This window comes from Colossoma macropomum, unplaced genomic scaffold, assembly GCF_904425465.1.
Source record: "Colossoma macropomum unplaced genomic scaffold, Colossoma_macropomum, whole genome shotgun sequence".
NCBI classification, from domain to species: Eukaryota; Metazoa; Chordata; class Actinopteri; order Characiformes; family Serrasalmidae; genus Colossoma; species Colossoma macropomum.
The window spans coordinates 28,096,204-28,122,398 of record NW_023494803.1 but is presented as its reverse complement, the minus strand read 5'-3'; the positions used below and the strand labels follow the sequence as shown (position 1 = coordinate 28,122,398).

The 26,195-nt window shown below is 42.8% G+C and overlaps 2 protein-coding genes across 6 annotated transcripts in view; both read left to right on the top strand.

The window, feature by feature from the left end:
• Positions 1–26,195, top strand: part of kiaa0586 (KIAA0586 ortholog) — a 137,672-nt gene that overhangs the window by 1,550 nt on the left and 109,927 nt on the right. For all 5 annotated transcript variants that reach the window (XM_036593555.1, XM_036593552.1, XM_036593554.1 and 2 more), the window contains exons 3-9: positions 16–82; positions 169–238; positions 1,463–1,649; positions 1,871–2,080; positions 2,289–2,451; positions 4,499–4,663; positions 11,319–11,445. In XM_036593555.1, coding sequence (XP_036449448.1) covers positions 16–82; positions 169–238; positions 1,463–1,649; positions 1,871–2,080; positions 2,289–2,451; positions 4,499–4,663; positions 11,319–11,445 — 989 coding nt within the window. The remainder of the gene's footprint in view (positions 1–15; positions 83–168; positions 239–1,462; positions 1,650–1,870; positions 2,081–2,288; positions 2,452–4,498; positions 4,664–11,318; positions 11,446–26,195) is intronic.
• On the top strand, positions 17,345–20,754 carry irf2bpl (interferon regulatory factor 2 binding protein-like). Its single transcript, XM_036593556.1, has one exon. The coding sequence runs from the start codon at positions 18,039–18,041 to the stop codon at positions 20,088–20,090; it is 2,052 nt and encodes a 683-aa protein (XP_036449449.1). The 5' UTR covers positions 17,345–18,038; the 3' UTR covers positions 20,091–20,754.

The window sequence follows — 26,195 nt, the reverse complement described above, 5'->3', positions numbered from 1 at the left end:
ATTGCTCTTTTTTAGATTCCTAGAGCAGGTAAAGTCAGGGTGAAAAGCTCAGGGAACCGTATGAGGGATGCTGAACAGAAAGGTACTTTTCTTGTCACCCTAAATGAGATGTGAGCGTAGTACACTTTGCATGTTTTGAATTTTACAATTTTTTTTGAAACTTCACAGACAGAGATTTATTAATATCAAGATACTCTGCCGATGGGAGAGGGGCAGTTGCAGCTGCACTGAAGCAGAGGTAAGCTTTGCTCACATTGTCACAGGGTCCTAACCACTAATCACGAAATTTCAGCTACGCTTTATTAGACTCGCCTACTTTGCTGGTGCACAAACCTCACTTCCAAAAAACTTGGGAGAAAGTGTGAAATGCTAAGAAAAGCAGAAATCAGTGATAAGTATATTCTGTTTGACCTGAATTAAACAGAAAATATGTTATTTGATGTTACAGCTTATAAACTTGTTGTTTTTTTTGGTAAATACACGCTACTGTTGGAACAGGAGCATGTTTGCCACTGTGTTACATCACCTCTCCAGTTTTGAAAGTGCAAATTTTCCCAAATTTTCTGTTATTCCACTCTTTAGCTGTGCAACCATACAGGGCATTCGTTGTCATGTAGTATGCTTCATATAGCACCACACATTTTCAGTGGGAGACAGGCCTGGACTGCTGTCAGGCCAGTCTAGCACCCACACTCTTTGATTATACAGCCATGCTGTTGTAACTCATGCAGAATATGTATAACCATTACCATTGAAAAAGACGTCATCTGGAAGGCAGCATATCACTGCTGTTGGAACAAAACCTTGTATCTCCAAAATGGTAACTTTACAGGAGAAGGAAGAAACTTATGTGCCTAATGTAAGTCAGCAGAACCAGACTTCTTTTCAAGTAGTTTTGGGCCTTTTCTTTTGGTCCATTCATCATAAAAATTAAGCACAATGTAAAGAGCAACAGGCATTTTCAAACTATGCCAAAAACTGAAAAATGGAGATACGAGGTTTTGCTCCGACAGCAACGATTTGTTGCTCCAAAATGTGTATGATGTGTAAATGTGCATTTTTCAGTGTTATTGTGAGTTACATAAATAATGCAAGACATGCAAGTTACCCATGCCATAACAGACCCTGGCTTTTGAACTTTATACTGTGTGCTTTATGTTTCGTAACAATCTCCATTTCATGCTGGTGTCACTGCTGTTCTGATAATGGTTTACCCATTTGGTCAGCAGTGGCCCTGTGGTGGTACTTCTCCATTAATGGACAGGATAGGTGGTGGCTGACATATTGTGCAGCAACAAATGGGCTACAGTCAGTGTTTATAAACTTGCTAAGTGCACCTTTATGTTAGGTGTTTTGGATAAAATGGACAATGTGTGTAGAGGCAAAGTAGCTATACTTAAACTGGCAGTATATTGTAAATGCTGACTGCAATGTGAAAATGAATTTTCTATGGACTCCTTAGATCCCACAGTGCACCAGTGAGGCGGGAGGTGAAGGTGCAGTTTCTGGATGCAGGCACACTTCAGACCACTGAACTGCAAGCTCCCGAGCTTCAGCCTAGCCCTGCTTTTCCGTCAGGGGATGCTGGGTCTGCGACTGTGGCAGCCATTACAGCTGCTGCCATTGCAGCCACAGCTCCACTTATCAAGGTACTGTGCAAGCTTCTTACCAAGATGTAACTGTTTTGAATACACTGCTTTGTGTTTCTGTTTGCATGGAAACCACTAATTAGAGACTTTGATTACTTTATAATTGCAAAGGCCATATGGTCCATTATGATTAATCATGCAGACCTGCTGCAGACAGTAGCAGGCTGCTGTTTTTCTTGCTCCTATGCAGTCTCAGTGCATGAGTTATATTTGATTGACAGGCTCAGAGTGACATGGAGGCTCGAGTGGCTCAGGTGGCCTCTGAACTGCGAAGGCTCCAGGAGAGCGAGGGCAGAATGGACAGGGCACCAGAGAGCAGGGCAGGCAGTGCCGCAGACAGAATGACCCAGCTGGAGGAGCAGCTGGCCGCACTGACCACGCAGAGGCTTCAGCATCTGGAGAGAATCCAAGGCCAGCAGCTTGAGCTCCAGGTACACAGTTCTGTCTCACCACGTACACCTCATTTAACTAGTTAGGCTATCAATTTGTTGACAACATAATAAATCTGTCCTGCTAACAACTGAAACTTCATATGATTTAGAATATAAAAAGGCCATGTACTGTAAATCAGTGTTTTTTTGTTTTTTTTTACTTCAGTTCTATGCAGTGTCAGTAATTCTTTGCTGTGCTCTCTGGCAGAATTGTCTTCTGGGCTCTGCACTGGGTGCTGTAACAGCACGTACCAACCCACCCTCACAGTCCACCCAGCGCTTTGATATAATTCTGCCAGAGTCACTGCAAAGGCCATGTTCTAGTGCACGTCACACTGTGGACAAAACTGCTGCTGGAGATGGTCCTACAGGTATGATAGAAGATATAACATTTATTTTTTATATCATTTATAAGATTATTGATGGGGACAATGCTTAGACAGTTGCTTTACTCTGTAGTCCCCACCTTTGCTTTCTTTAGCTTAGAGGTGTCCAAATTCTGGCCCCTGGCTGAAGGCGGCCCGCAGACAGATTTGAATTGGGCTGTGGCTTCTGTTTTAAAGGTTTTTATAAGTGGTCCGGTAGCCTATTTGTTGTATTTTTTTCTTTCACCTTTGTGGTGGTGTTCAGTTTAGTGAAGACTACAGCCATAACGCACAAACTTCACATTGAGGACTAGAGGTTTTGTTGAGGTGGAAGTTTAAATACTTCTTCATTAAGAGCCACAACAAATGCGTGTTCCTCATATGTCAAAAGACTGTAATGAATTTAGTATCAATAGACCTAAAACAAGGCAAGGATATTACAATAAACATTGAGCGGAGGAGAGGGCAGAGAAATTTCAAGCTACCTTGGTACCACAACACCAGCTTCTCATCAGAGCAAATTCAGTAGTTCAGTAAATATTTAAGCATTTAAGACCAACAAAAAGAGGCAGAAAGAATTTATGCCTTCTACTCTTCTCGTTTAATGAAGTGATTTCTGAATGGTGTTGTTAAATTAATTCGATATGTAAAGAACATGATCTAAACCAAACTAAAAAAAATTATATATTTTTATTTGGTTTGTCTCACAAATAATGTTTTTGAACAAGTAAATACTTGAATAGGAATATACTTAATACATTAGTCATGTTTTATTGTTACTTTGAATAACAAACCAGCAATTTGTTGTAAGTGCTTACAGATCCAAATTGCTCTGAATGAGCAATCCAACAGTACAAGAAGGCTTGTGCATCTATCATACAGTGATAAGAAACACTGTAACTTACAGAAAGCTCTGATTCTACACACTGATATGTTTCACTTTGACCACTGTGAACATGCACACGCCGTAACACTTGTAGTGGCAGATTTATAAGTGTTTAAGGGGTCGTCATCAAATTCTCAGAATGGATTACCAGCAAGACGTCTGGTTTGATTAATTGCTCTACACTGTTGTATTTCTGATATTTTGAAAACGTAATATTTCGGTCTTCGGATATTTTGACATTGTCGAATCTGGCCCTCTTTGAAAAGAGTTGGACATCTCTGCTTAAGCCTATATGCCTTTATTGAATTAACTGTCTAAGTTAAAACTCACACAGTAAATAACATTGAAGCTTATCTTTAAGTACTAAACTGTTGCACTTCCTTTACTGAAATCTGTGACAGCAAGCCTGGGTTCCTAGTCCCAATCTGATTCGTTGTGAAGAAAAAAATTACTGTATTTTTCACAAAATTAACTTTAGAATTCAACTTCTTTTGTGCTGCTTCTGTTTTTTTCACAGTTAGAATATGAAATAGAATTAGTGTTATATATGAAATATATATAAGTGCTGCAGTATTTTAATTTGTGCTACAATGCTTGCAGCTATTCTAGTACCAGCGCTACATGCTCCAAAAGTTTACTGCCTTGTAATGAGTGGCTCTTTCTTTCTCCGCTGTCTAATGCCTTATTGCCTTGTTATTTTGTACATGTGTACTTGTATGCTATTTTATAGAGATCGTGTGTATATATATATATATATATATATATATATATATATATATATATACACCACTTTTTAAAACTAACAGATATCCCCAGAGAGGTGGGGTGGTGGGGAAGGCATATTATCTTTGGATGAAGGAAAGAAAGTAAGAAGGAAAACTAAGTCTTTCAAAATGTCCCCAAAGAATCATTAAATAGCTGGATAAACATTTGTAGTTCATTTTCTTATTTAATTGAAAGGTAACCGTAAAAATCTAACAATACTCAATTTCAAAATCCACAGGGTTCCCACAAATTTTGTTGGGTGGTGTACGTGCTGTATGTCTTCTCTTCTAATAAGACCAAAGTCTTTCTGTGATTTGTTTAAATAGATAAAGCCTTGGGGAAAGGGACATTTGTCAGAGTGTTAGCTTGACTGTTGTTTTGTTCGCTGTTTCCAACATCCAGTTGTCCAAGACCAAAGCAGAGAGACTCAAGCAAGAAGGGAAAAAAGTCCTCTTGAGACCCCTGCACCCCGAAAGGTCATCCCCAGGCCAACCCACTGGAATTCTGCAGCCCAGAGCAGCCAGACGAGCAGAAGCAAGACACAAAAAGCCACCCAGATAAACTATGGTTAGTTACATTTCCATAAACTGCTAATTTCAGTTTACTATGAATATAAGAACAATTTTAAATACTTCAGTGTATGTAATTAAAGACTGAGAATACAGTGAAGATACTGCAGTAGATGCTTACTTGGTATAATCAGTATTAGACAGTTTGGTCTGTTTGTTTGGTTGTAGCATTAAGTGGTTAAGCAGTTGTCAAATCTGTAAAACTACCACATTAGCTTCTTGACTAACTTATGACTGTCGTAATAACGTCATATGCTGTCAATTACATGACTTAATCATAGTGAAACAGTGGTAGTGTATAGACCAGCTTTGAGTTCCTGTGCAGTAGTAAAATGGTGTTCACACGTAAACCACTTGATGGCAGTAGCATCATTTTGAAGTTCTGGCCCAAGAATAAGCCATGGTAAACATGGAGGACTTTTGCTTTTGCTATTGATTGCACTGTATTGTTGAGCATGCAGAGAAAATGATCATTCATAATATAAATACATATACACATTTTAGTATCTTGAGCACTGTCTGGGAACAGTGTATACTGTTACATCTGTGAAATATAAATGCTTTCTTCTAAGATTTCAGGATTTTTGCATGACGTACTATACTATAGTATTATAAAGACTGCTAAAGCATATATAATGAATACACCTTTATTATTATTTTATTATTATTATTATTTTTATATTTCATTATTCTCAAAGCTCTTTTTCTGAGCATGTTTTTGAAAAATGTATATTGATTGTTTTCTTTAGATGCATGTAGTTTTAAACCAGGCAAAGCATGGATATTTACATATGCTTTCTATAATGAAAACTTGCTTGCCATGGATCATTCTGGTTAAGAATATTTATGTTAAGTGTTGTTCTTCATTGGTTCTTGAGTCACAGGATTTCCAAACACCTGTACTTGTATCCTGCCAGTAAGGCAGTAATTTTTAGAATAGGAAAACCTGTTCTTCAATGCACTACAAATTGATCATTAACCCACCAAAGCTCCTCTTTTATACGCTGCACCATTACGGAACAGCTCTTTTTGATTGAAGGTGAGTAGCATCTTCTGCAGCAAAAACTAATTAAGGGTAAAACGTTTGTGTTGAACAAGGGGTTGGTGCTGAGCAGCTGTGTAAATACGGACAGTTGGTGCAGTTCATCTCAGCCATGCTGTTTTGCTTCACATCAGGTTCTTTTCAAAGGCTTGAGTGCTTGCTCGAAAAGCTTGAGATGTGCTACTGCAGGTTGACCAGGAGACGTTGAATGTATGCTATCAGCTTCACACAATAGGCTCTGAAGCCCAAAGCCATAGCAGACTCTCAGTGCCGAACCTTAGCATGCTCTTGCTGATGTCGGTCGTCAGGCTGGTAAAGGATTCATGGCAGCGTGCTGGCAGTTTTTGGGCTTATTATTGTATTACGCGTCCACTCCTCCACTCACTAGCTTCTTCTTTTGCACTTCTTACCAGTATGGAGGTAATTACAGCGCAAGCTGCATGCTCAGGGGGGCAGAAGTCATTGGTTGCTTCTCCCACATGCTTGTCTGTCTGAAGGCTGGAACAGTTTTCCCCACTGAATCTAATCTGCTGCCTTCACTCTCCCACACTAGCATGGGACTGCTTTCCCAGAAGCAGCTCTGTTTCTCTTCAGCCCTCCATAACAGATGTATATGTGTGGTGAGCAGAGAGCTAATTAAACACATTTCCGTGCACTGTGTTGTGTCCTTAAATAACATAATGTCTTCACTTAAATGAAGTGAATTCAGTGTCATTTAGAATTTTTCCACTTTGCTTTAAATCTGCAAGCACTCTTTTCTTGTAGATGGTGGGGATACATGAGACAATTTTTGGTGTTTTGTCACCTCTTACAAAATATCAAATGGTGTATGAATAATTTTACAGAGAACTGCTATCATTGTGTAATTCTAAGGCTGCAGAATTTCATCCCCAACCTCAAAAATGTTTAGTGCACCTATATTTTTGTGATTGCAAATATGTGTGTATAAGAATACAATAGCTCTCAACAGAATGGGGACACATTTGGAATCATTGGTCACATTTACTGTATGCTGCTGTTATAACAAGACTGGGGTATAGTATTTTAAGAGCATTGTGGGAACTGGCTGTCATTGGTCAGTTTTGGTGCTTGCACGTGTCAGGACAGGAGAGAAATCCAGCTTAAGATGTCTGTTACTAGTGACTCCATTTTGTCGCTGGTGTGCATCTGCCTGGTTGTCGTGGCAACCCTGCTATTTCTGCGGCTCGATCGCTCTCCCCCTGTCCCCGGCTGTCAGACTGCTCTCTCTATGGGAATGGGCTATTTTTAGTCCTGCTGCCTTTTGTTTCTCAGGCACATCATCAAAAGCCACATTAAATCCATGCTGTGTGAAGTTACACATGGGGGTATGAGAGGTGGGGCAGGCGTACAGTAGCTGCTGTGCGGTTCTGGGATATTTTTAATATCAAGATGCTTATGTATGATCCGGGAAAACAGAGATGGTGGATTATTAGACATGCTTCACTGTTTTAATTATCAGGGTCCAAGCCCAGTAGATTCCACCGAGTTTATCTATATTTAGTTTCTATGTACTGCAACACATGCTTTGTACAGTACTGTTGGTGTTCTAAGAATAGTGCGTTTTCATTTTTACAGGCTAAAATATTGAACTAGTGCAGGACAGTTTGTCCGTAGCAAAATGAACTGCTCCTTTACCACAGCAGCATTATTGATTGATTATTCTTACTAAGCTGAGCTCACAATAAGAGGTGTAAGAGATAAGTGAATCAGTCATAAACTCAGGGTTAAATAAAACTGTACTTGTCCTCCTCTTCTGATTTATTTGAGCTATCCTCATTACGGAACTACAGCCAGATTGTAGCAGGAGCCAAAAGACTAAAGATACAAAGTTGCAATATCTGTGATAGATATCTCCATCTTTCATTATCTGGCAACTGTTTAAGTTCACTTATCTGCCTCCTACTTTGAATACACACATACGCTTTTGCGAAGTCTAAGACCACAGAATATTTTTAACATTGCCTCATTATTGTCTAATCCAAACTTTTAGTCAAAGCAAGTGTATTTAGACAGTTTGAAGCATTCAGTGTGAATAAGTGCTGCATTTTAGGCATTTGACAAGTGAAGGCCTTTTTCTTCTAAACTGCATGCCACTGTGTCACTATGTAAGGACTGGGGTGAAGGGTGGAAAGACTCGTCACTTTTTTTTAATTCACAGCTGCCATGTCACCTGGGAGGAGCCAGGGGGGCTGTCTACTCTCCACTGTGATGCCCTTTGTGGAATTAATGGCAGACTTTATTGTTAGCCTGTTCTCTTACCTGCCAAGGCCTCTAGCACTGCTGGTATGCTAGGAGGGGGTGGCATGCCATGCATTGCGTAGTAGTGGAGTACAAAAAGTCTTTTCACCCCCGTAGGATCATGCGCCTTGTGCATCTGTAGTGATGTGTGATCGATCGTCCATACTGGTAAACTTGTACTGGTGTCACACAACAACATTTAGTTATGATTTTGGTGGTATGTATAGATGACAAAAGCTTACATAAGTGCTATGCATGCCATTTACTAGGTGATAGAAAATGTTTAAAAGATACTGTTCAAAATAACTAAATATGTTTCTTGTATGGAAGTCTGGGGCCATATTACAGAAGTTTCTTAACTCTGATATCTGTTCAGTCCTAACTGAATTTGTCATGGTGACCAAGTTTAGGACAGAACAACAGTTCTTAAGTTCATAATCTTATTCTAACTCCAGATAAGAAAACAGTAATACAGAAACATCCTAACTAGACAAAATTTTAACTAAATTCTGTCCTAACTTTAAGACAAACCCAGAGGTGTCTTAACTTCTCTTTAACCGTCTATCGTTTTATACGGTGACGGGCAGCATGGTTGACTGCAACTAGCACGATGACGTTTATCATAGACATTTATCTACATTGAAAACGGCACTTTGACTTGAGCGTTTTAAAAATCCCAGACACTGCAGACACGATCACCATCCCCTCTTATTACCTATGTTAATGTTGATGGAAACTCGTCAGGTAAAATATTAAAGCGATGGTGGTGAATAATGAGACAGGGCTGAACGTGTGTCTGTTTTATTAGGATTAATAACGTTAGCACGGTCAGCTAAAGCGTTCGGGAAACTGGAGAGCGGCGACGACGCTTTGATAAACAGAAGAAAGCGCTGACACAATTATCTTAACTTCAAGTTTATCGCGTTTTATTTTTGTTTGATTCTTTTTACATCAGTAACCGTAAATAGCTGTCAGGCTAACTAACGCTAGCTAGCGCGATTATTTTGATTACGTGTTTACGTTTTAGCTGTGCGCAAATGGTCGGTTGCTAGGTAACAGGTTTGACAATCGATTGTCGACTTCGTTGCCGCAAGATAGAAGATTCCTAAATAGAGATAAGATTTGCATCTGTAATACGAATTTGTAAAAAAATCTTATCCTTTCCTTTCAGATTTTAAGACAAAAAGATGGAAAGTTTCTGTAATACGGCCCCTGGTGTCTGTCAGGTTTATGTTTTACAATAAAGTGTAAATTTCTCTTTGGTGTTTTAAAATCAGGCTGGAATCAAAATTGATGTTTTTTTGCCTTGTTAGTTTATGTCAAGCATAATTCATCATACTATGCCATTTAACAGACAAAATGCGGTGATTTTTGCCTGCTTTAAAAAAGTGATTACATCACCATGCACCAAAGGTGGGGAAAAATAACACTAACCAATAATATCATATTTCACATCCCCCTCCCACCATCCTCTTCTATCATTGAGCGGAAATGCTCAGCTAACTTTGGGACCCTCCCTGATACTGTGTTTCACTCTGAAAATGTCATGGTTCATCAGAAAACATGTTATAATTGCCTTGATTCATGACTTTAAGAGAAGCGGAACAGTTCAAAACAATAAACAGTACAAACAATGTCAGGTTTATAAGACCTTACTTACACTACTCAGGAAGCTTGGATTTATTAACTTTATTGATACAATCTTCTTCAAATACTGTGATATATTTGGAAAAATATAGCAATATTGAATTTTATCATTATTCCCTAGCACTAAGCAGCTGGTTACTTATGAGCAGTTGTGGAAAAATTTTGTATTGGATTAGTTTTGTCTGTTATGTGTCTTTTCCCTGCTTTAAACTATAATGTGTTGGGACTGCACACAACCCGACCATATTCAGCCATGTTTCCTCTAGTTGTAGAGTGGAGTCTGTTTTTGTCAGTGCATTGTGCCCCTGACAGACTGCAATAATACATCCAACCCTGCGGTCCTGCTATGAGCTTCCGCCCCTTGGGGAGGTGCCAGATTTGTGCTAAACGCTGTCTATTGTTTGCCTGTCTGTGTTTGGAATAATTGTAAAGTCGGTTTAAAAGACGATCTCTTGCTGTTGCTATGGGTCTGCACATTCCAGCTGATGTTTTGCAGCTGTAAACACTGTATGAGTTTGACGTCACCCAGCAGCTGGGAAAGAGGACTGGAATATGTGTGGTAACAACAGCAACTGTCGCACAAAGCCATGGAGCAGAGGGAGTTGCTGTCGCAGTATAACACTCAGATTGTGTGTGAGAGGTGGAAATGAAGATGTTTTTATTATTCAAACCAACCAACCAACCAAAATGATAGTTCCTTGGGTTTTATTCTCACATTGATTTCTCATTTCCTGCATAAAAAGAACATTTTGCCAGGATTTTTGATAACATTGCTACCACTGCTGTCCACTCCTAGCAGTTTCAGTATACCGGTGTACAGTTGTCCTAAACAAGCAGTGATGAATTCACTGTGCAGTAATGGGGGTCATTCCCTTTCTTTCTTTAACCTGACAAATCAGTCTTTTCAAGGAAGCGCAGTACAGATGTCCTAAGAATCAGAGAGCTGTTGTTATTAGTAGAATAGCGCGACCTGTTCCACTCATTTTTAAGCTATGTTCATCATTAAGCTTACAGGCCTCCGGTTTCCTCTCTGGCTTTTCCTTGTCTGGCCTTGCTGATTGTCAGACGGCAAGGTGTGGTGGAAGAGCCTGGCACGACGCTGTTGTTTTAGTAGGAGGAGTCCCCTTTTGACGTGACCTTTTGACCTTGAGGAAATGATTATGGTCAGGATCTCCTCGGCAGCCAGGGATAATGTTGTTTTTGGAGGAGCGAGAAATCCTTGTCCCGTATATTTATATAGCTTTGTTTCCTTTTGTCTGCATTCCACAGTGCCGCGGGGGGAAACATTCCTCTCACAAATCTCTTAGGTTTCTAATGGGCTCTGGAAACTGACCAGGGATATTTTTTGCCTTGCTTTGACAAACATCTGTGTGATGAGTTTTTTTTCCTCCAGCGACAGAATGAGGTCTTTTCCATTTACAGTCATTTACTGGCAGCATGTAAGAATAACAATAAAAGCACACTTCGCTGCCTTACTCACAATCGCTCAAGCCAGATGTACAGCAGATTGTGCAAGTGATTGACGCGTGTGGTCTGATTGCTGAAACCCATGATCGATGTCAAAGTGTAGCATGTTTTGTCAGAGTGTAAATCCCAGAGCCCTGATGAAGCAGTGAGTGTTTGCTCAGACAGAGCAGTAGAATTCTGAGTGAGGCAGGTGTCTGCTGCTGGAGCTGATTGGACCCATGTCTTTTTCCCTCTGCAGGAAATGGCAGGCTGCTGGAACAGATCCCTAACAACCCGAGATCTCCCACGAGATGCCCAGCACAGTCTGTTGGGGTAAGGAGGGTTGCCATAGAAACAGTCAATGACAGCCAACCAGAGCAATCCAGGTAATGATAAATCTGGAGAAAATCATACAGAACTTGATGTGCTGTATTTCATTGTATACTGTATATGACTATGGTACATTCCTTTTATTGAGACATAGTTTATGTCGAGATGTTATATGAGGTATTTCCTTTCTTCAACATATCTGCTTGTTTTCTCATATTTTTGAATGTTCCTATTGCCCAACTTAGCAATCTGGAGTGTTTTGTTTTATTTAAGTGTGGTCAGAGTTTTGCAGTTGTTGCAGAGTTTTTCATTCTCAAGTTCTCAATTTCCAGCTGCTGAGCTCATTGTAGCTAACATGTTTTAATATGCTTTTTCCAGATTAGATTCAAAGTTATGAAGTTATAAAGCTAGACATTATATTTGAAGGCTTTTTTACGTTTAAAAAGTAAGTACATTCCTGACTTTAGTAACTGGTACTGTCCCCTTTGGCAGAAACTATCTAGGCGTTTCCTATAACTGTCTACCAGTTTCTGGCATCTACTGGGAGAAATTTTTGCCCAGTCCTCCATGCAGAATTATTTCAACTGTGCAGCGTTTGAGGGATTTGCCTAGGCCATTCCACAACCCTTAATTTCTCCCTTTTGAGCCATTCCTTGTTGGATTTATTTGTATGTTTGGGCTCTTTATCCTGTGGGAAGGTCCACTCCTTCAGCTACAGTAACTTTTTTGCAGATGGCCTCATTCTCCACCAGCACTCTGTGGTATGAAAGAATTCATGGTTCTATGATGCAAGTTGGTCAGGGCCTGAGGCAGCAAAGCAGCACCAAACCATAACATTTTTACCACCATGCTTTACAGTTGGTATGAGGTTCTTCTGATCAAATGCAGTCTTTGGTTTTCGCTAAAGATGGCTTCTGGTACTGTGGCCAAACAACTCAATCTTTGGCTTGTCCCTTTATAGCACATTGTTTTCAGAAAGCCTGACCCTCACCCAGATATTGATTAGCAAACTTTGGTTTTGCCCTGATGCTGTTTTTAGACAACAAATGCTTCCTCCTGGCACATCTCCCTTGTAGGTGAAGTTTGTGTAGTCTCTTTTCTTATGGTAGATGCATGCACTTTGACATCTACAGTGGCATAAGCTACTAACAGATCCTGTGATTAAATTTTTGGGTGTTTTAAAGACTTCTTTTAGCGTCTTACAGTCCACTCCTGGGTTAAATTTGCTGGGGCGGCATGTCCTGGACATGTTGGCAGTGGTTTTAAATCTTCTCCACTTGTAGATGATCTTTTGGACAGTGGAATGATTGATTTCTAATATTTTGGAAACACTTCTCAAACCCCTTCCCAGATTCATAGGCATCTACAACCTTCTTTCTGAAGGCCTCATCTGAAGGCCAGGATGATACTCCAAACTCCAATAACAAAAAACAAACCGGACCAGATATCTCAGGTGTAAATAAGACAGGTTCCTTCAAGATAAACCCTAATGGTGTACATACTTTTTCCCAAATAAGGAAATTGCATTTCTGTGTATTTCAGTTACATAAAGGATGACAAAAATGTTCATTTTAGGTCACTTGATAGATTATGCCACCTTTATCTATCAACATTATTTAAATGAAGACCAGATATCTGTATGTCCAAATGTGCTGAAAAAGTCTAAACTTTTCATGGGGTGTATTTACTTCTTTACATAACTGTAGTTTAAGCCGCAGCAGATCAACAGTGAAAACGTGGAACAATATTATTGTTTCTTTAAAGGACTTTAGACAAGTGATTTGTAATCACTGTTCATGCTAAGTTTTAAGAGGACGTACAACGCTCCAGAACTTCCCCATTACAGGTTTGATACAACTCAAAAACATGACATCCCACTCTGTATACATAGTACAGCAAAAACAACAGGAGCAGACAGGAAAGTCCCTGCGAGCACGCCAATGCCATCTGTAGCCAGAGTTTTTGAAGTGACCAAAACATTCACAAACGCCAATGCTGAAGTGCAAAGCATAACTAAAATAAATAATGGAATTTATTGTCTTTGATGACGAACTGTTTCCTGCTGTTGAAGACGTAGATTTCATGATACATATTGTAATACTTTTAGTAAGTTTATTTCATATTTATTTATTGTCAGCTTTTTTCAGTTTTTGTTTTTGAATTGTGGCCCAGTGCGTCCTGAATGTCTTTTTATGTTTGGACCAAGAGTTTTCATTTTGGTACATCAGCTCTAAATCTGGTACCAGTGGGTAGTATTAGTTTACCCCTGTAAACAGCAAGTGAAATTATATAAGACAGTGGGACATAATAGGGCTTTGGGAGAGATGAGCTAACTGCAAATTATTCCTGAATATAATAGTTTCATGAGTGCATTTGTGTCCAAACCACAGCTTTGTTAGGGTGTTACGACATGACATGAAGCAGAAAACTGATGTTGCTGCCCGTCCCTCCTTGACGGGTGTGTTGTGCCGTAAGAGTTGTTACCTATTATTATGAACATGTGTTTAGGTTCAGTTCCAAGCCTTTCCTGTGCTGTTTTGACATATTCATCCATGCCTTATCGCAAATAGTATTTTATGACCTGGCTTCAGGTAAGCATATGATAGATGAACATGTAGTCCATGTGGTTCAACAGAGGGTGTTTACTGAGGCATTTCAACTGCGTGCATAGACTAGCTTGCTTTTTTAACCTTATTTTGAGAAGCAGTCAGCACAGGAGTTTTTGAACGGTGTGAATGGTTCTGTAATCATTCCACAGCCTGTCCAGGACTTTATTTCAGTTCATCATGACGTCTAGTATGTTTTTGAAACATATTTGACAACCATTATATGCATTTGAGTGTGAGTACCAATTGTTTGAAGTAGTTTTGCATTACATCTTTTTGTAATTGTTGTTCCTATTTTAAACATGTGAGCCAAAGTAAGGCTTTTATGTGTTACTACAGGGACATCCATGAGAAAGCGGCTGCCTGCTTCGATTGAGCCTCAGCACGAAGTGAAGGGTTAAATCCTTTCTAACACAATTTAGAAAGGAAAAAAAAGAACGACAGGCAGTGTGAGTGAAAATCAAACATATGCAGCTTACTGAGCAGTCTGCACTAGATACGCACATATAAGGAGCCCAAGGGAGGCAGTAACTCACAAAGCCGCTCCAGCAGCCTCTGGTCCCCATGGCAACGGCAGGCGGCCTCTATCGGCTCCATCTGAGAATAGGTAAAGTAAATCTGCATGCATTTGGCTACCCGCCAGTGTCTCAAATGAAAGAGCACTTTGAACGGCTGCCAGGTTTGGAGGAGGAGAGGGGCTGTCAGGCCTGCTTAATGTTGGCAGTTTGTACTTGGCAAGCCTTGCCTTTTCCCAGAATCCCTCAGTCTGGCAAGCTGCCAGCTGCTTAGCGGAAGCTGAGAGTTAACCCCTGCGACGGGCCTGGGGAAAGCTGAACGCTGAAAACTTTCCACAGTGTGAGTGTGTGTATGTGTGAGGCAGCGAGGCACAATGTGATCTGTATGCATGAGAGGGCTGCGGGGATAGCAGAGAATCTCTCAGGGAGAGGGAAGGAAAGCAAAATATCCTGCACCGTCTACACATACAATCAGATTGTTCAGGTTACTGCAGTGAAAGTGAAAGGATGTCTTCGTCTGTATGTTAATTTCCTTTGATTTCAAGTCCTTTTACTTGGCTGGTTTTATTAAGAATATTTTGGAATGTTTATTTCTGATCCCTACATGAAAGTATGTGCAGTCAGTGTCAGTGAATGCAAAACATTTAATTCCATGCAACTTAATTTTTGGAAGTTCAGCAATGTAGGTCCAAGCCAGTTCGCACACTGTTATTAAGGGAAACCACTCAAATGGTAATTGTGAGCTGATGACAATGTCTGAAATTTTTTATGTACATATCTGCTGATATGTACATAATGATACCAATACATAAACATTTGTAAACTGCAGGAATTGGAACTAGATCCGAATGAACTAGTATTGCAAAGAAACACTTGTAGATGTTTAAAAATGCAGCAAAATGAATAAAATGCGGATATTTTCTGCTATTTTGTAGTTCAATAAATAAGTGAAAATATTGTTGGAATCTAAACATTTGTTTTTCGATGCTGATATATATTTTTAAGCAAAGCGTCTGCTTTAGCATCTGCTAATGCTGATATGATTCCTATATCGTTGTGCATCCCTACTATTATTAAATAGGGCTATAAATGGTGCAATGCCCTGTTAGTTTCTCCCTCTTCTTGTTTTTTTGCTGTTAAGTATAGGTGAAAAGGAAGGATGTCTGCCATGTTTGCCAGTCAGTTGTAGTCACTCACAGACCTGAAACAAAAATAGGCCTGGAGTGAGAATTGTGTCCAGGCTGTAGACAATTAAGTTAGGGAAGGGCCGACTGTAGAAGTAAAAGATAAATATGCATTTGTCATTCAGCACTGCAGTGAATGCAAACTTACTTTACCGAGGCTGAAATCAACTTAGTGTTTTTCCAGGCTGTGCTGAAGCTGAGCTGAAGAGAACACTCTTTCTTATCTAAGACTGAGTGTACGAAATCAGATCTAACCTTTTAGTGGTATGTTTGTACAGTCAAACATGATGTTTTTCTAACGAAATTGATTTGGCTTTACTAAGGACATTCCTGCTGTATGTATATTTGCATTTCCAGTTTCGAGACTCATCTCTGTCTGTTCTAAATTTTTGTCCTCTGGAAAATGCAGAATGTATTTTACTAGGGATGCACTGATATAGAGAATATGTGCCGACACCAATATCTGGTATTTTTCTGTGCATGTGTCTGTCAGTGTATCACGATATTGCTATTGCAGGTAGTGATACATACATATTTAAAGCATAGAAAATGTGACTAAATCCACCTGGATCAGCATTACAGATAATGTTTATTTTATTTGTAGAGGGTTACAAATGCAGTAACAATTATAAAATGATTAAATGCAGACAGCTCGGAAATCCCAAAACATTCTGCTTTTTTAAAGTACAATAAATTTGTCATCACATATTTGTTTGAAATACCGGTCAAATCTAATATAATTCCAATATGAATTAATGGTCATTTCATAATCTGACATTTTATTAGTGTAGATATTGTCAATGCTGAGTGCATCTCCCATATTATGTTCTGCCTGTAATTGCTTCCATACAAATTCAGCCTGATCCTGCATGTACATTTAATATGCAACGCTAACAGGGCAGGAAGGTGAAAATGTGCCTTGGGCAGGACTAAGGCCATGTCTGGTTGCTTTTTGCTCATATATTACATTTGGATTACATTTGGTGCCAGCAATATGTAGGGGACTGCAGTATAGCATTTTTCCACAAGTACAATCCCCATGCATTCCTCATGTCCTAGCTGTCTTATAGGAAATGTCTTCTCTGTCTGTAGTCATGTTTGAGTAAGGGGGTGGGGATTTGGAGGTTTGGGGTTGGGGCAGCGTGTTTCTGCCTGTTCACTGAAGGCAAACAGTCTGGCTCTGCCCTGTTGAGAACAACAGATTCAAGCAGCATACCAGCAATGTTATGTAAAATTGTTTTAGATTAGCGGTGTCTACACTAAAAAGATGGTTCTTTAAGGGTTCTTTAGTAAATATATAGAACCATGAACACTCAAAGAACCATTTGCATGCTTAAAGGGTTCTTTGCATGGTAAAAAGGTTCTTCATAGCTTGGCATTGGAACAATAGCAGAACCCTTGAAGAGTCATCTCGTTTAGAGTGGGAAGGATGCATACTATGTGTGTATGTATGTATGTGTATGTATGTGTGTATATATATATATATATATATATATATATATATATATATATATATATATATAAAATCAAAAACAAAAGTCTCTCTATCTCTCTCTCTCTCTCTATCTATCTATCTATCTATATATATATATATATATATATATATATATATATATTTCTAGACAGAAGTGTATGTACATTATTTCTCTTACAGTGCAAAAAACAGGATTGTATTTTGCTGATGTAAGCATTTTTCTCCACTGTTCAGCGTAAACAGCGTTATAAAGTGAACAGATGAGTTGAACGGCAGTAAAACTCGCGCTGGTGACCGATTTTACACACAGTCACAGGCGCTGGAGAACGAGAGAGAGAGAGCAGCTTGTTTTCCCACAAGCCCTCCTTGTTTCTAAGAGAAAACTGCTCAATGTGGTGCGTGCGTGTAGGCTATGTGTGTGCGTTTGTGTCTCCGTCCATTCAAAAGATTTAGTGGGGAGTGGTTAGCGCATGCGCACTCGCACAGCAACAAGTGGCATGTCGATGTGTAACGGAGAGCAGCGCGTTGCTGCTACTGCTGACGTCACCGGTCCGGCCAGGTGGCATTCCGCGCGCGGGGAGAGAGCGCGCGCTCGCGCGGAGGACGTGGAGGCACCGTCAGGAAAAAAAAAGTAAGCCAAAAAAAGAGAGAAAAACAAAGAGTCAATCTCAACGCTGTGAACGCGAGGCAGTAAAATGTAAGGCGGAGCAGTGCAGCCGAAGTCCCGTACCGCCACCGCCGTGGTCCCGGAGCTCGAGGGGAGAGAGAAAGAGAGAGAGAGGGAGACGAGAACAGCGAGTGCAGAACACACAGTGAGGCTTTACCCCGTTTGCTCGCGCTGAGCGGCTTAAGCGGAGCGGCGCGTGCAGCATGTCTTCCGCGCAGGTCGCCTCGTCGCGGCGGCAGTCGTGCTACCTGTGCGACCTGCCCCGCATGCCGTGGGCCATGATCTGGGACTTCACGGAGCCCGTTTGCCGCGGCTGCGTGAACTACGAGGGCGCGGACCGCATCGAGTTTGTGATCGAGACAGCGCGGCACCTTAAGCGCGCGCACGGCTTCCAGGACGGCCGCTCTCCGGGCCCAGGAGGCGCGGGGGTGCCGCTGCCCGTGCCGCCGCCTCCGCCGTCTTCGTCGTCGCTACCTCCGCCGCCCGTGAAGACGCACGTGAAGGAGACGGTGCAGCTGAACCACGTGGACGGCTCGAGTAAGCAACAACAGCAGCAGGCTCAACAGCAAGCGGGGCTCGAGCGCTACTCCTCTCGCTTCGACTACACGGGTATGAGCGCGCACGCGGCGCGCCTCCCCAACGGTCTGAACGGCTTCCCGAAGGCGGACGACGGGCCTCCGGAGCTGAACCGCCAGAGCCCCAACTCGCGGCGCGGCGGACACGGGCTGGTTTCGCTTCCCGCGCAGATGAGCGTGCCTCCCAACCTGCTGCCCCAGACCATGCTGAACGGACCCGCTTCAGGGGCTGCTTGCGCTGGCCTCACACCGCACGGCCTGGCCGCGCGCGCGCCTCCATCTTCATCATCACAGTCGTCATCATCGTCGTCGTCCGGCCTGGGCCTCGCGGAACCGGGAAAACGACCCGCGTCCGTCTCGAGTACGGACCAGGAGCGCGAGGCGCGCGAGCGACAGCGCAACGCCGAGGCGCTGGCAGAGCTCGGGGAGAGCCTGCGCAACCGCGCCGAGGAGTGGGCGGGCAAGCCGAAGCTCGTGCGCGACACTCTGCTCACGCTGTCCGGCTCCGCGCCCTTCGACGTGCGTTTCAAGAAGGACCATGCGCTCGCGGGCCGCGTGTTCGCCTTCGACGCCGTGGCCAAGCCGGGCTCCGACTACGAGCTGAAGATCTTCGTGGAGTACCCGAGCGGCTCGGGCACCGTCTTCTCGAGCGCGTCGGGCGTCGCCAAACAGATGTACCACGACTGCATGAAGGACTACGGCCGCGGCCTCTCGTCAGGCTTCAAGTACCTCGAGTACGAGAAGAAGCACGGCAGCGGCGACTGGCGCCTGCTCGGCGACTTGCTGCCCGAGCCCGTGCGCTTCTTCAAGGAGATGCTGGGGCCTGACATGCTGCCGCAGCCGCACGTGGACGCGGGCTGCCCGCTGCTCCCTTCCTCAGCACTCGCCGGCGTGCTGCCGCGCACTCTGCCGGCGTCCTCCGCGGCCGCCGCGAGCGCGCTACGAGCGGGTGCGCGCAAACGCAAAGCCTCACCAGAACCGGACTCACTCGACGAGCGCCAGCAGCAGCAGCAGCAGCAGCAGTGGATGGCCAGCCAGAGCGCGGCAGCGGTAGGCTCGTTCGGGGCCTGCCACGGAGGACCGCCGCCGTTGGGCCCCGTGCACGCGAGCCGTGCCACGCCTCCAGAACCCGCACAGAATGGACAGTCGCCCATGGCTGCACTCATGTCGGTGGCGGACGCGCTAGGAGGAGCAGGCGGCGCGCACTCGCCCAAGGACGCAAACTCGGTGCACTCCACCACGTCCGCGCGCCACAGCAGCACCGGCAGCGGCGGCGGCAGCAGCCCGGTGTCTCCGGCCTCAGTCTCAGGCCAGCGGCGCTTGGCCTCGCGCAACGGCGACGCGCAGCAGCAAGCGCACGCGGACCACGCCGGTGCGCACGGGACCCACGGCGTGCCGGACTCGCCCATGGCTGGCAGCGGGCCGCTGTGCTGCACCATTTGCCACGAGCGCCTGGAGGACACACACTTCGTGCAGTGCCCCTCGGTGCCCGGCCACAAGTTCTGCTTCCCGTGCTCGCGCGAGAGCATCAAGGCGCAAGGCGCCACAGGCGAGGTGTACTGCCCCAGTGGAGAGAAATGCCCCCTTGTTGGGTCCAACGTGCCTTGGGCTTTCATGCAAGGGGAGATAGCGACCATTCTTGCCGGGGACGTGAAGGTGAAGAAGGAGAGGGACCCTTGAAAGTGACGCAGCCACGTGCACCGACTCAAATAAATATATATATAAATAAAAAATATATATATAACCATGTTGTGAATAATGTGTACAGAACACCCCCCTCCTCCTCCGTGTGTTTCTGTGTTTGGGGGCTCCTGGAGCTCGTGTCTCATGGGAATGACGAGGCTGTTGGCCCAAGACGTTGGGGAAGCACTTTGAGCTCACAGTGTGTTGTTTTTCATTTTGTTGTTGCAGTTCATGCACTTCTTTTAAAGTGATTTTCACATCCAAAATAACACACAACCCCCCAAACCAGCCCACTTTGTTACCGGACATGTTTTGTCATTTCTTACGGTAAGATGACAGTCACACGGTTTTACACGACGATCAGTGGGGCATTTCTCTTCTTACTCTTTTTTTTATAATTTTTTTTTTATTTTGCGTTTTGCTCTCTTCACTTAACGATGTCTCACTTTTATATCTCGTGCTCTGAAAGTATGACTATAGTTTATTACGTGTTTTTCGTTCTCCTCCCTTTTATTTTTGCTTTAAAGATGCACGGATGCTTAAGAGTAGAGCAAAAATATTGTACATTAACTGCTCTGTTTGTTTATACGGTTCTGTAGTAACAGAAGACTTGTAACGTGCCTTGGAGCTGAGTCAATTGTAATAAATTCATTGGTATGAAGATTTTGTCAAGTGTCAGTTTGTTCAGTTTGAGATGCATTGGCACTGTTTATGTACATTTTCCCACATGACAGAGTGGAACTGGTTTTGTTCATAATAAGTAGCACAACTTGCATTACAAGACATTATGAGGAACCTGTGATGAAACAAGCGTAGTTGTGAGTTTTGGCAAAGCCTGTATTTCTTATGAAAGATCTTTTTTTCTTTGCTGGGGTACACGACTCTTTATCCTCACTCTGTTTTGTCTTTGTGAGAGAGGTATGGGGCTAATGTTCTTGGCACAGAAAGAGGAACGCTACTTCAAAATGCACTGTTGACAGCATTTGTGCTGGATCTTTTAAGTGTGAAATAGAGTTTCTATGCTTTTGTTGTCTTATTTTTTCCTTTTTGCAGTCTTTTATTTGTTATTAAGCTTATGAGAGAAAAACATATTGCTGTTTCTCTGTATTATTGATCAAGGAGATTCCAAAGTTTCTTTATTGCATCTGACATCTTTACTATCCCGCTGATATTGTTGCTTGTCTCAGGTTTGGCTCATTCCCCTTGACCTAAAAATGAAGACGTTTAATGCAACCGCACAGTACGATGACAAAATTAGGAATGGGCCCTGTTTTTCTGGTCGCATCATATCACGGCACTGAGCGGCTGAGCTGAGCATTCGAGAGACGCTAATATTGTGGTTTGTGAAAGTCAGGGCCTGTACTTTTGTCCCTAATAGGTTCATCTAGCTGCAGTGGTCTATGTTTTCTATGTTACGCTTGCAGCACTAAGTTTGATTATCAGAAGGTGAATGATCCTCAAGCTGACCTGCAGGAAATGTTGAAGTAATGCATGAGTTCTCGCCTTCTGTCATTTGTATTAGATTCTGTCATTGTTCATATTAGCTAAAGATGAATGTTGTAGCTCATTTATGTGTGTGTTTGTATGTGAGGGAGAGAGAAAGAACGGGAGGGAAAGTGCTTGCACATGCCTGAGACTGCCCTGGGGCCACATTCCTCATTTAGAATTCAGCTGGTGGTCATGTGACCCGTCGGTCGTACTCTTGCATTGGCTGCAGGAGGGGGGGGCGAAGCAGTTGGTGCGTGGCTGTTGCCATGACTCAAGCTAATGCTCTTTTTCTCCTTACAGCGACTCAGACAAATGGTTGGTAGCACAATTCTTTCATGGCGACCAGCCATGAACGGACCTCCAGACTAAATAACAAGGGACTTTAAGGTCAGAGTGCTGTGCATATGCCAGCATGTTTCACCCACAGACCTCTCTCTGCTTGAACCTGTCTGAGGCTATGCACTGAGATGTGATGATATGTGAAAGGGGAATTGTCCTGCTTTTCACTGAGCTTGTCATTCATTACTCAGCCACTACTCAGGAAGAGGCAAAGTCATGTTTGTGTTAAAACATTTGGTAACACTTCATTGAAGGGCAGCATTCATAGGGCTACACAATAGCTACATAAACCTTGATTGACAACTGAACTATAGTTACAGGAACATTTATAAAGGTCTGTTTCATCTAGCTTTAGTTGTCATAAAGGCTGCTTTTGTCATTTTGATGTTGTTGCACTTCAGAAAGTGTTACGGCAGCTGATGCTTGTCGCAGTAAGCCTTTGTAAATGTTTGTGTTGGGTTCAAGTCAGTTGTCATGAAAGACTTATGCAGATTTTTTGAAAACCACCCTTCAGTAATATGTTGCCAAATGCTTGAAGAAGTTAATACACTAACATTTAAAAAAAATCCTTGTTAATGATAGTTTGTGTGCATGGATTAATTGTTCAGTTGTGTTTTGCTCTAAATATGTTCAGTTTGGCATAGTTTCCCTTATGAAATGAGGTCTTCGCTGAATGAATTCCAGCATCTTCCATGTAAAGCAGTGATGTTATAAATGTCTAACAATTACTGGAACTTAAACGGGCTGCCATGGAATGCAGTGGAAAGAAACTTTAATTCTGCTTTATAGTATACAAACCCAGTTGTCTTCCGTCTCTATGCTTTTTATGCTGTGTTCCTTTGTTAGGCTACACAAGTCCTGGTTTAAAGTGCTGCATCTGTATTGAGCTGAGCTTTATTGTTGAAGCCTATTCGAGGTCGTTCTGAACACTCAAAATTCTTTGATTAACAACGAAAGAGTGAAATCTCAATACATAATGATGTTTTTACTACTGTGCTTGCAGGAGTCGTGTCTGAATATGTGAGATGTTATGTGCAGTGGTGCATTGCAGAGATGTAGCAGCAGCAGCAGCTGCCCTGTCAGTTGGATCTGAGATGTGGTGACTCGGTCAGGATGGAGTGCCTTGTATTATAATGCTAAAGCACACGCTGATCAGGTGGGTGCAACAATATCCCGGGTTTTAGATTGCAGCATGCATAGTGAAAAGAACCACAAATAACCTTAATCCATCCCTATGATGAGGAGCTTTCTTTCTCTTGTTCTCCGTACAGCTCATGCAGTGAATATTCTGTGCATATAATACCCCGTCTTGTGGGATTTCCAGTCTTTAGCATGCAAGCCGCAGCTATACCTCTCCTCTTCTGGATCTGGCTGTTTAATAAGAGCAGACGCTTTGCTCTATGGCTGCCTTAGCACTGCAGACAGATCCCTGATAATTTTAGCCTGTGAAATCTGATAGGACTGCGTGTGTGAGTGCTAGTGTGGATTGCTCCGTCATTGGGAATTACCATCATATGACTTGGGGGAGGGGGGTCTCTGAAATACCACCAGACAGAATGGAGACATGGTGACTGTCCCAGTCCCCCAGCTTCATTACAGCTCTAGATTAGCTGCATCAGCAACACGTTTTTATGACAGTTGTCAAGTGTCTCCTGCAGTACATGACATTAAGGTATGCGGCTCATCTAAAACATTAAGCTTTTCTCACGCTTCATGTCATAGCAAAACCTAGTCCGTTAGATAAATGACGTTTGTAATGCACTGGCAATGTAGTTCTCTCTCACCCAGCCAGGCTCTAGCCTGTCTGTTTTGGATCTGTAGTTTTATGGACGCGTTGTGAAATCACTGCAGTCTGTTCCCTGTCTACTGGCCAGGGAAGCCCCCCTCCCCCTCCAAAACCCCACTTGCCTCCCTCTCTCATCCTTCTCGCTTTCCCTCCTTCCCTCCCTCCCTCCAGTCCTTCTCTACGAGGGAGAAGTTTCCAGCAGATAAAAATACAGCCACTCCAAAGGTTACTCCGCAGTGCCATCGTGCTCGGTTGCCCATGGTAACCAGCCTTGTTCAAAACATCATTTATTCAGGAATGTGTGGACACAGGGGGGGGGGACGGGGGACGGGGGACGGCGGCTCATGGTTAACCCTGCGCATGCCGGACGGGATTCTGCCTACAAGAATTTGGTTTATTTAGACAGTTTCTATACATTGTAGTTATAGATTAGAGATGAAATGTTCTTTCTCAATTTTAGTATATCTTTTTGAAATGGCACATTTTAAAGCATTTTTGCTTTTCTAAAGCACAAAGGAAACAAAAGCATTAAAACAGCAATGCTTCCCTGATGTTCGATTGTAAATCTCTGTTTTCTGTTTTCAGACGCTTTCTACTAAGGCACATTCAGATGAGTGTAAATAAATTAATCAGGTTTGAGCAAGTAGAGCTGTTCACCTGTGCTCTTTCATTCTCTCCATTCTCTACTGAACCAGTGTTTTCTTACTGTGATTTTGTATACTCCAATTTATTTCTTCTTCTCTCCTTTTTGTCTCTCCCTTTGCCTCTCTGTTCTCTGTCTGTATGCATGTTGTTTTGTGCAGACTGAGGGTTTGTCTGGAAAGGGTTATTCCCATCTTGTTTTCATTCACTCTGCCTCTGAGCACAGCCATTTATAGACAGTGATGTCAGCACTATCTTTCGTAGCCCAGGGCCCCCTTGGCAGATAATGTATGCAATCTCAGACATTCCATTCCGTCCCGGCGAATAAGCTGCCAGCTGCTGCAGGCGTGAGCTTCCTGCCTCCTTCTGCAGATATTAAAGCTGCAGAGACGAATTGATTTTCTGTCCCTGATTCCCCCACCACCACCCCCTTTTTTCCTTTTTCTTGTTTTTAGCTTCTCTTTGGTGCAGAGAAGACGGATGGTGCGATCCCTTGAGGTAGCTGCAAATGTGAATTTATAGGACTATTTTGTAATTTGTAGTATTTTTCATGGTATATCCATATCTGTTACTCGTGAATCATACATTTGTTTTTTTGTAGGGAATTTATTACTGCATCAGTTCTGAATGCATATTTGCTAATGAACAATATGCTGCTGTCATAAAAAAGGGTTAACCATGTGCAGTTCCTTCTTATATAACTGAACAGCCCACTGGTACAAAATCCACATGAGATGGAGCTTGTTTGGGTCTGCCTTTGACTAATGACATTAGGTTGTTAAAAGGTGGGGGGCAGTTTTGGCACAGTTCCAGTCTGATGTTTTTCATTTGCTTGTAAAGGACTTCAATTTCTTGTGGAATTCCAATTTGCATTTCAAGGCCAGCCCCCACCCTTGAGGGTTAGCCTGTTAGAGCTTCCTGTAGTTTCCCGCCAGAGCAAGCTGGGGTGGGGGGTTTCTGGAATGGGGGCTCAGAAAAGGGGGGGTGTTGTTTTTGAGCACATGGAAGCAGACTATAGGGCACCATGGTGACTCTGTCCTTTCTGAAAAGCCTCCTGGCTAGATTGTACAAGGCTGGTTTCGCTTGATTGATTCAAGCTATTGAACTGGGGACAGATAGAATACCTGTCTGAGCACAAACCAAGCTTTGTATCAAATGGTGCCCGCAGCCTTTGAGGATCTGAATGACCAGTGCTCTTTCTTCAGATTCACATCTGTTGTCATATTCACAGAGAAAGAAGTTTCACTCTACAATGGAATTCATGCTTTACATATTCTTCCCTGATGCCATAATAAAAAATGGGAGACAAATAAAGGCCTTCAAATTAGCTTGAAACAGCCTTGAAAAATCCCAATAATAACATTTTTACATTAACTGTAATAACACTTAGGAGAGCTGTAACTAAGCATTATGTTTTGTGGTTATGTGTAAGCATGCAGATCAGTGAGGTAGAAAAGGGTTAACTGCAAACCCTGGGGCTGTGCAGCTCTTGGCAGGCGGGCCGGAGAAATGTAGCCCCTTTCATTCCTCTGGGTTGTTTACACGACTCTCTGGCAGCCATTTTAGACTGGGGCTCAGCTACCACAGGCGCGGGAGTGGACTCAGGTTTCTGAAGCTTTCACAGTGCAGCGAGTTCAGTCAGCAGCTTGTCCCCTCATCCATCTTCTCCTGGGGGGCCTCGCTTTTTCCTCCCTCATTCCACAAGCTGGCCTTTTTTTTTAAACTTTTTTACAGCCTACTGTATTTGGCGAGCCGTGTATCACTCACTAAGAACTATATTGTTTATCGCTTTGTGTTTAAATGACTAAGCTATGATTAATCTTTTGTCTTTTTAGGTTTGCTTTGCC

Excerpts from the sequence above, each read along its gene's own strand:
- irf2bpl (XM_036593556.1), top strand. The coding sequence starts at position 18,039 with ATGTCTTCCGCGCAGGTCGCCTCGTCGCGGCGGCAGTCGTGCTACCTG.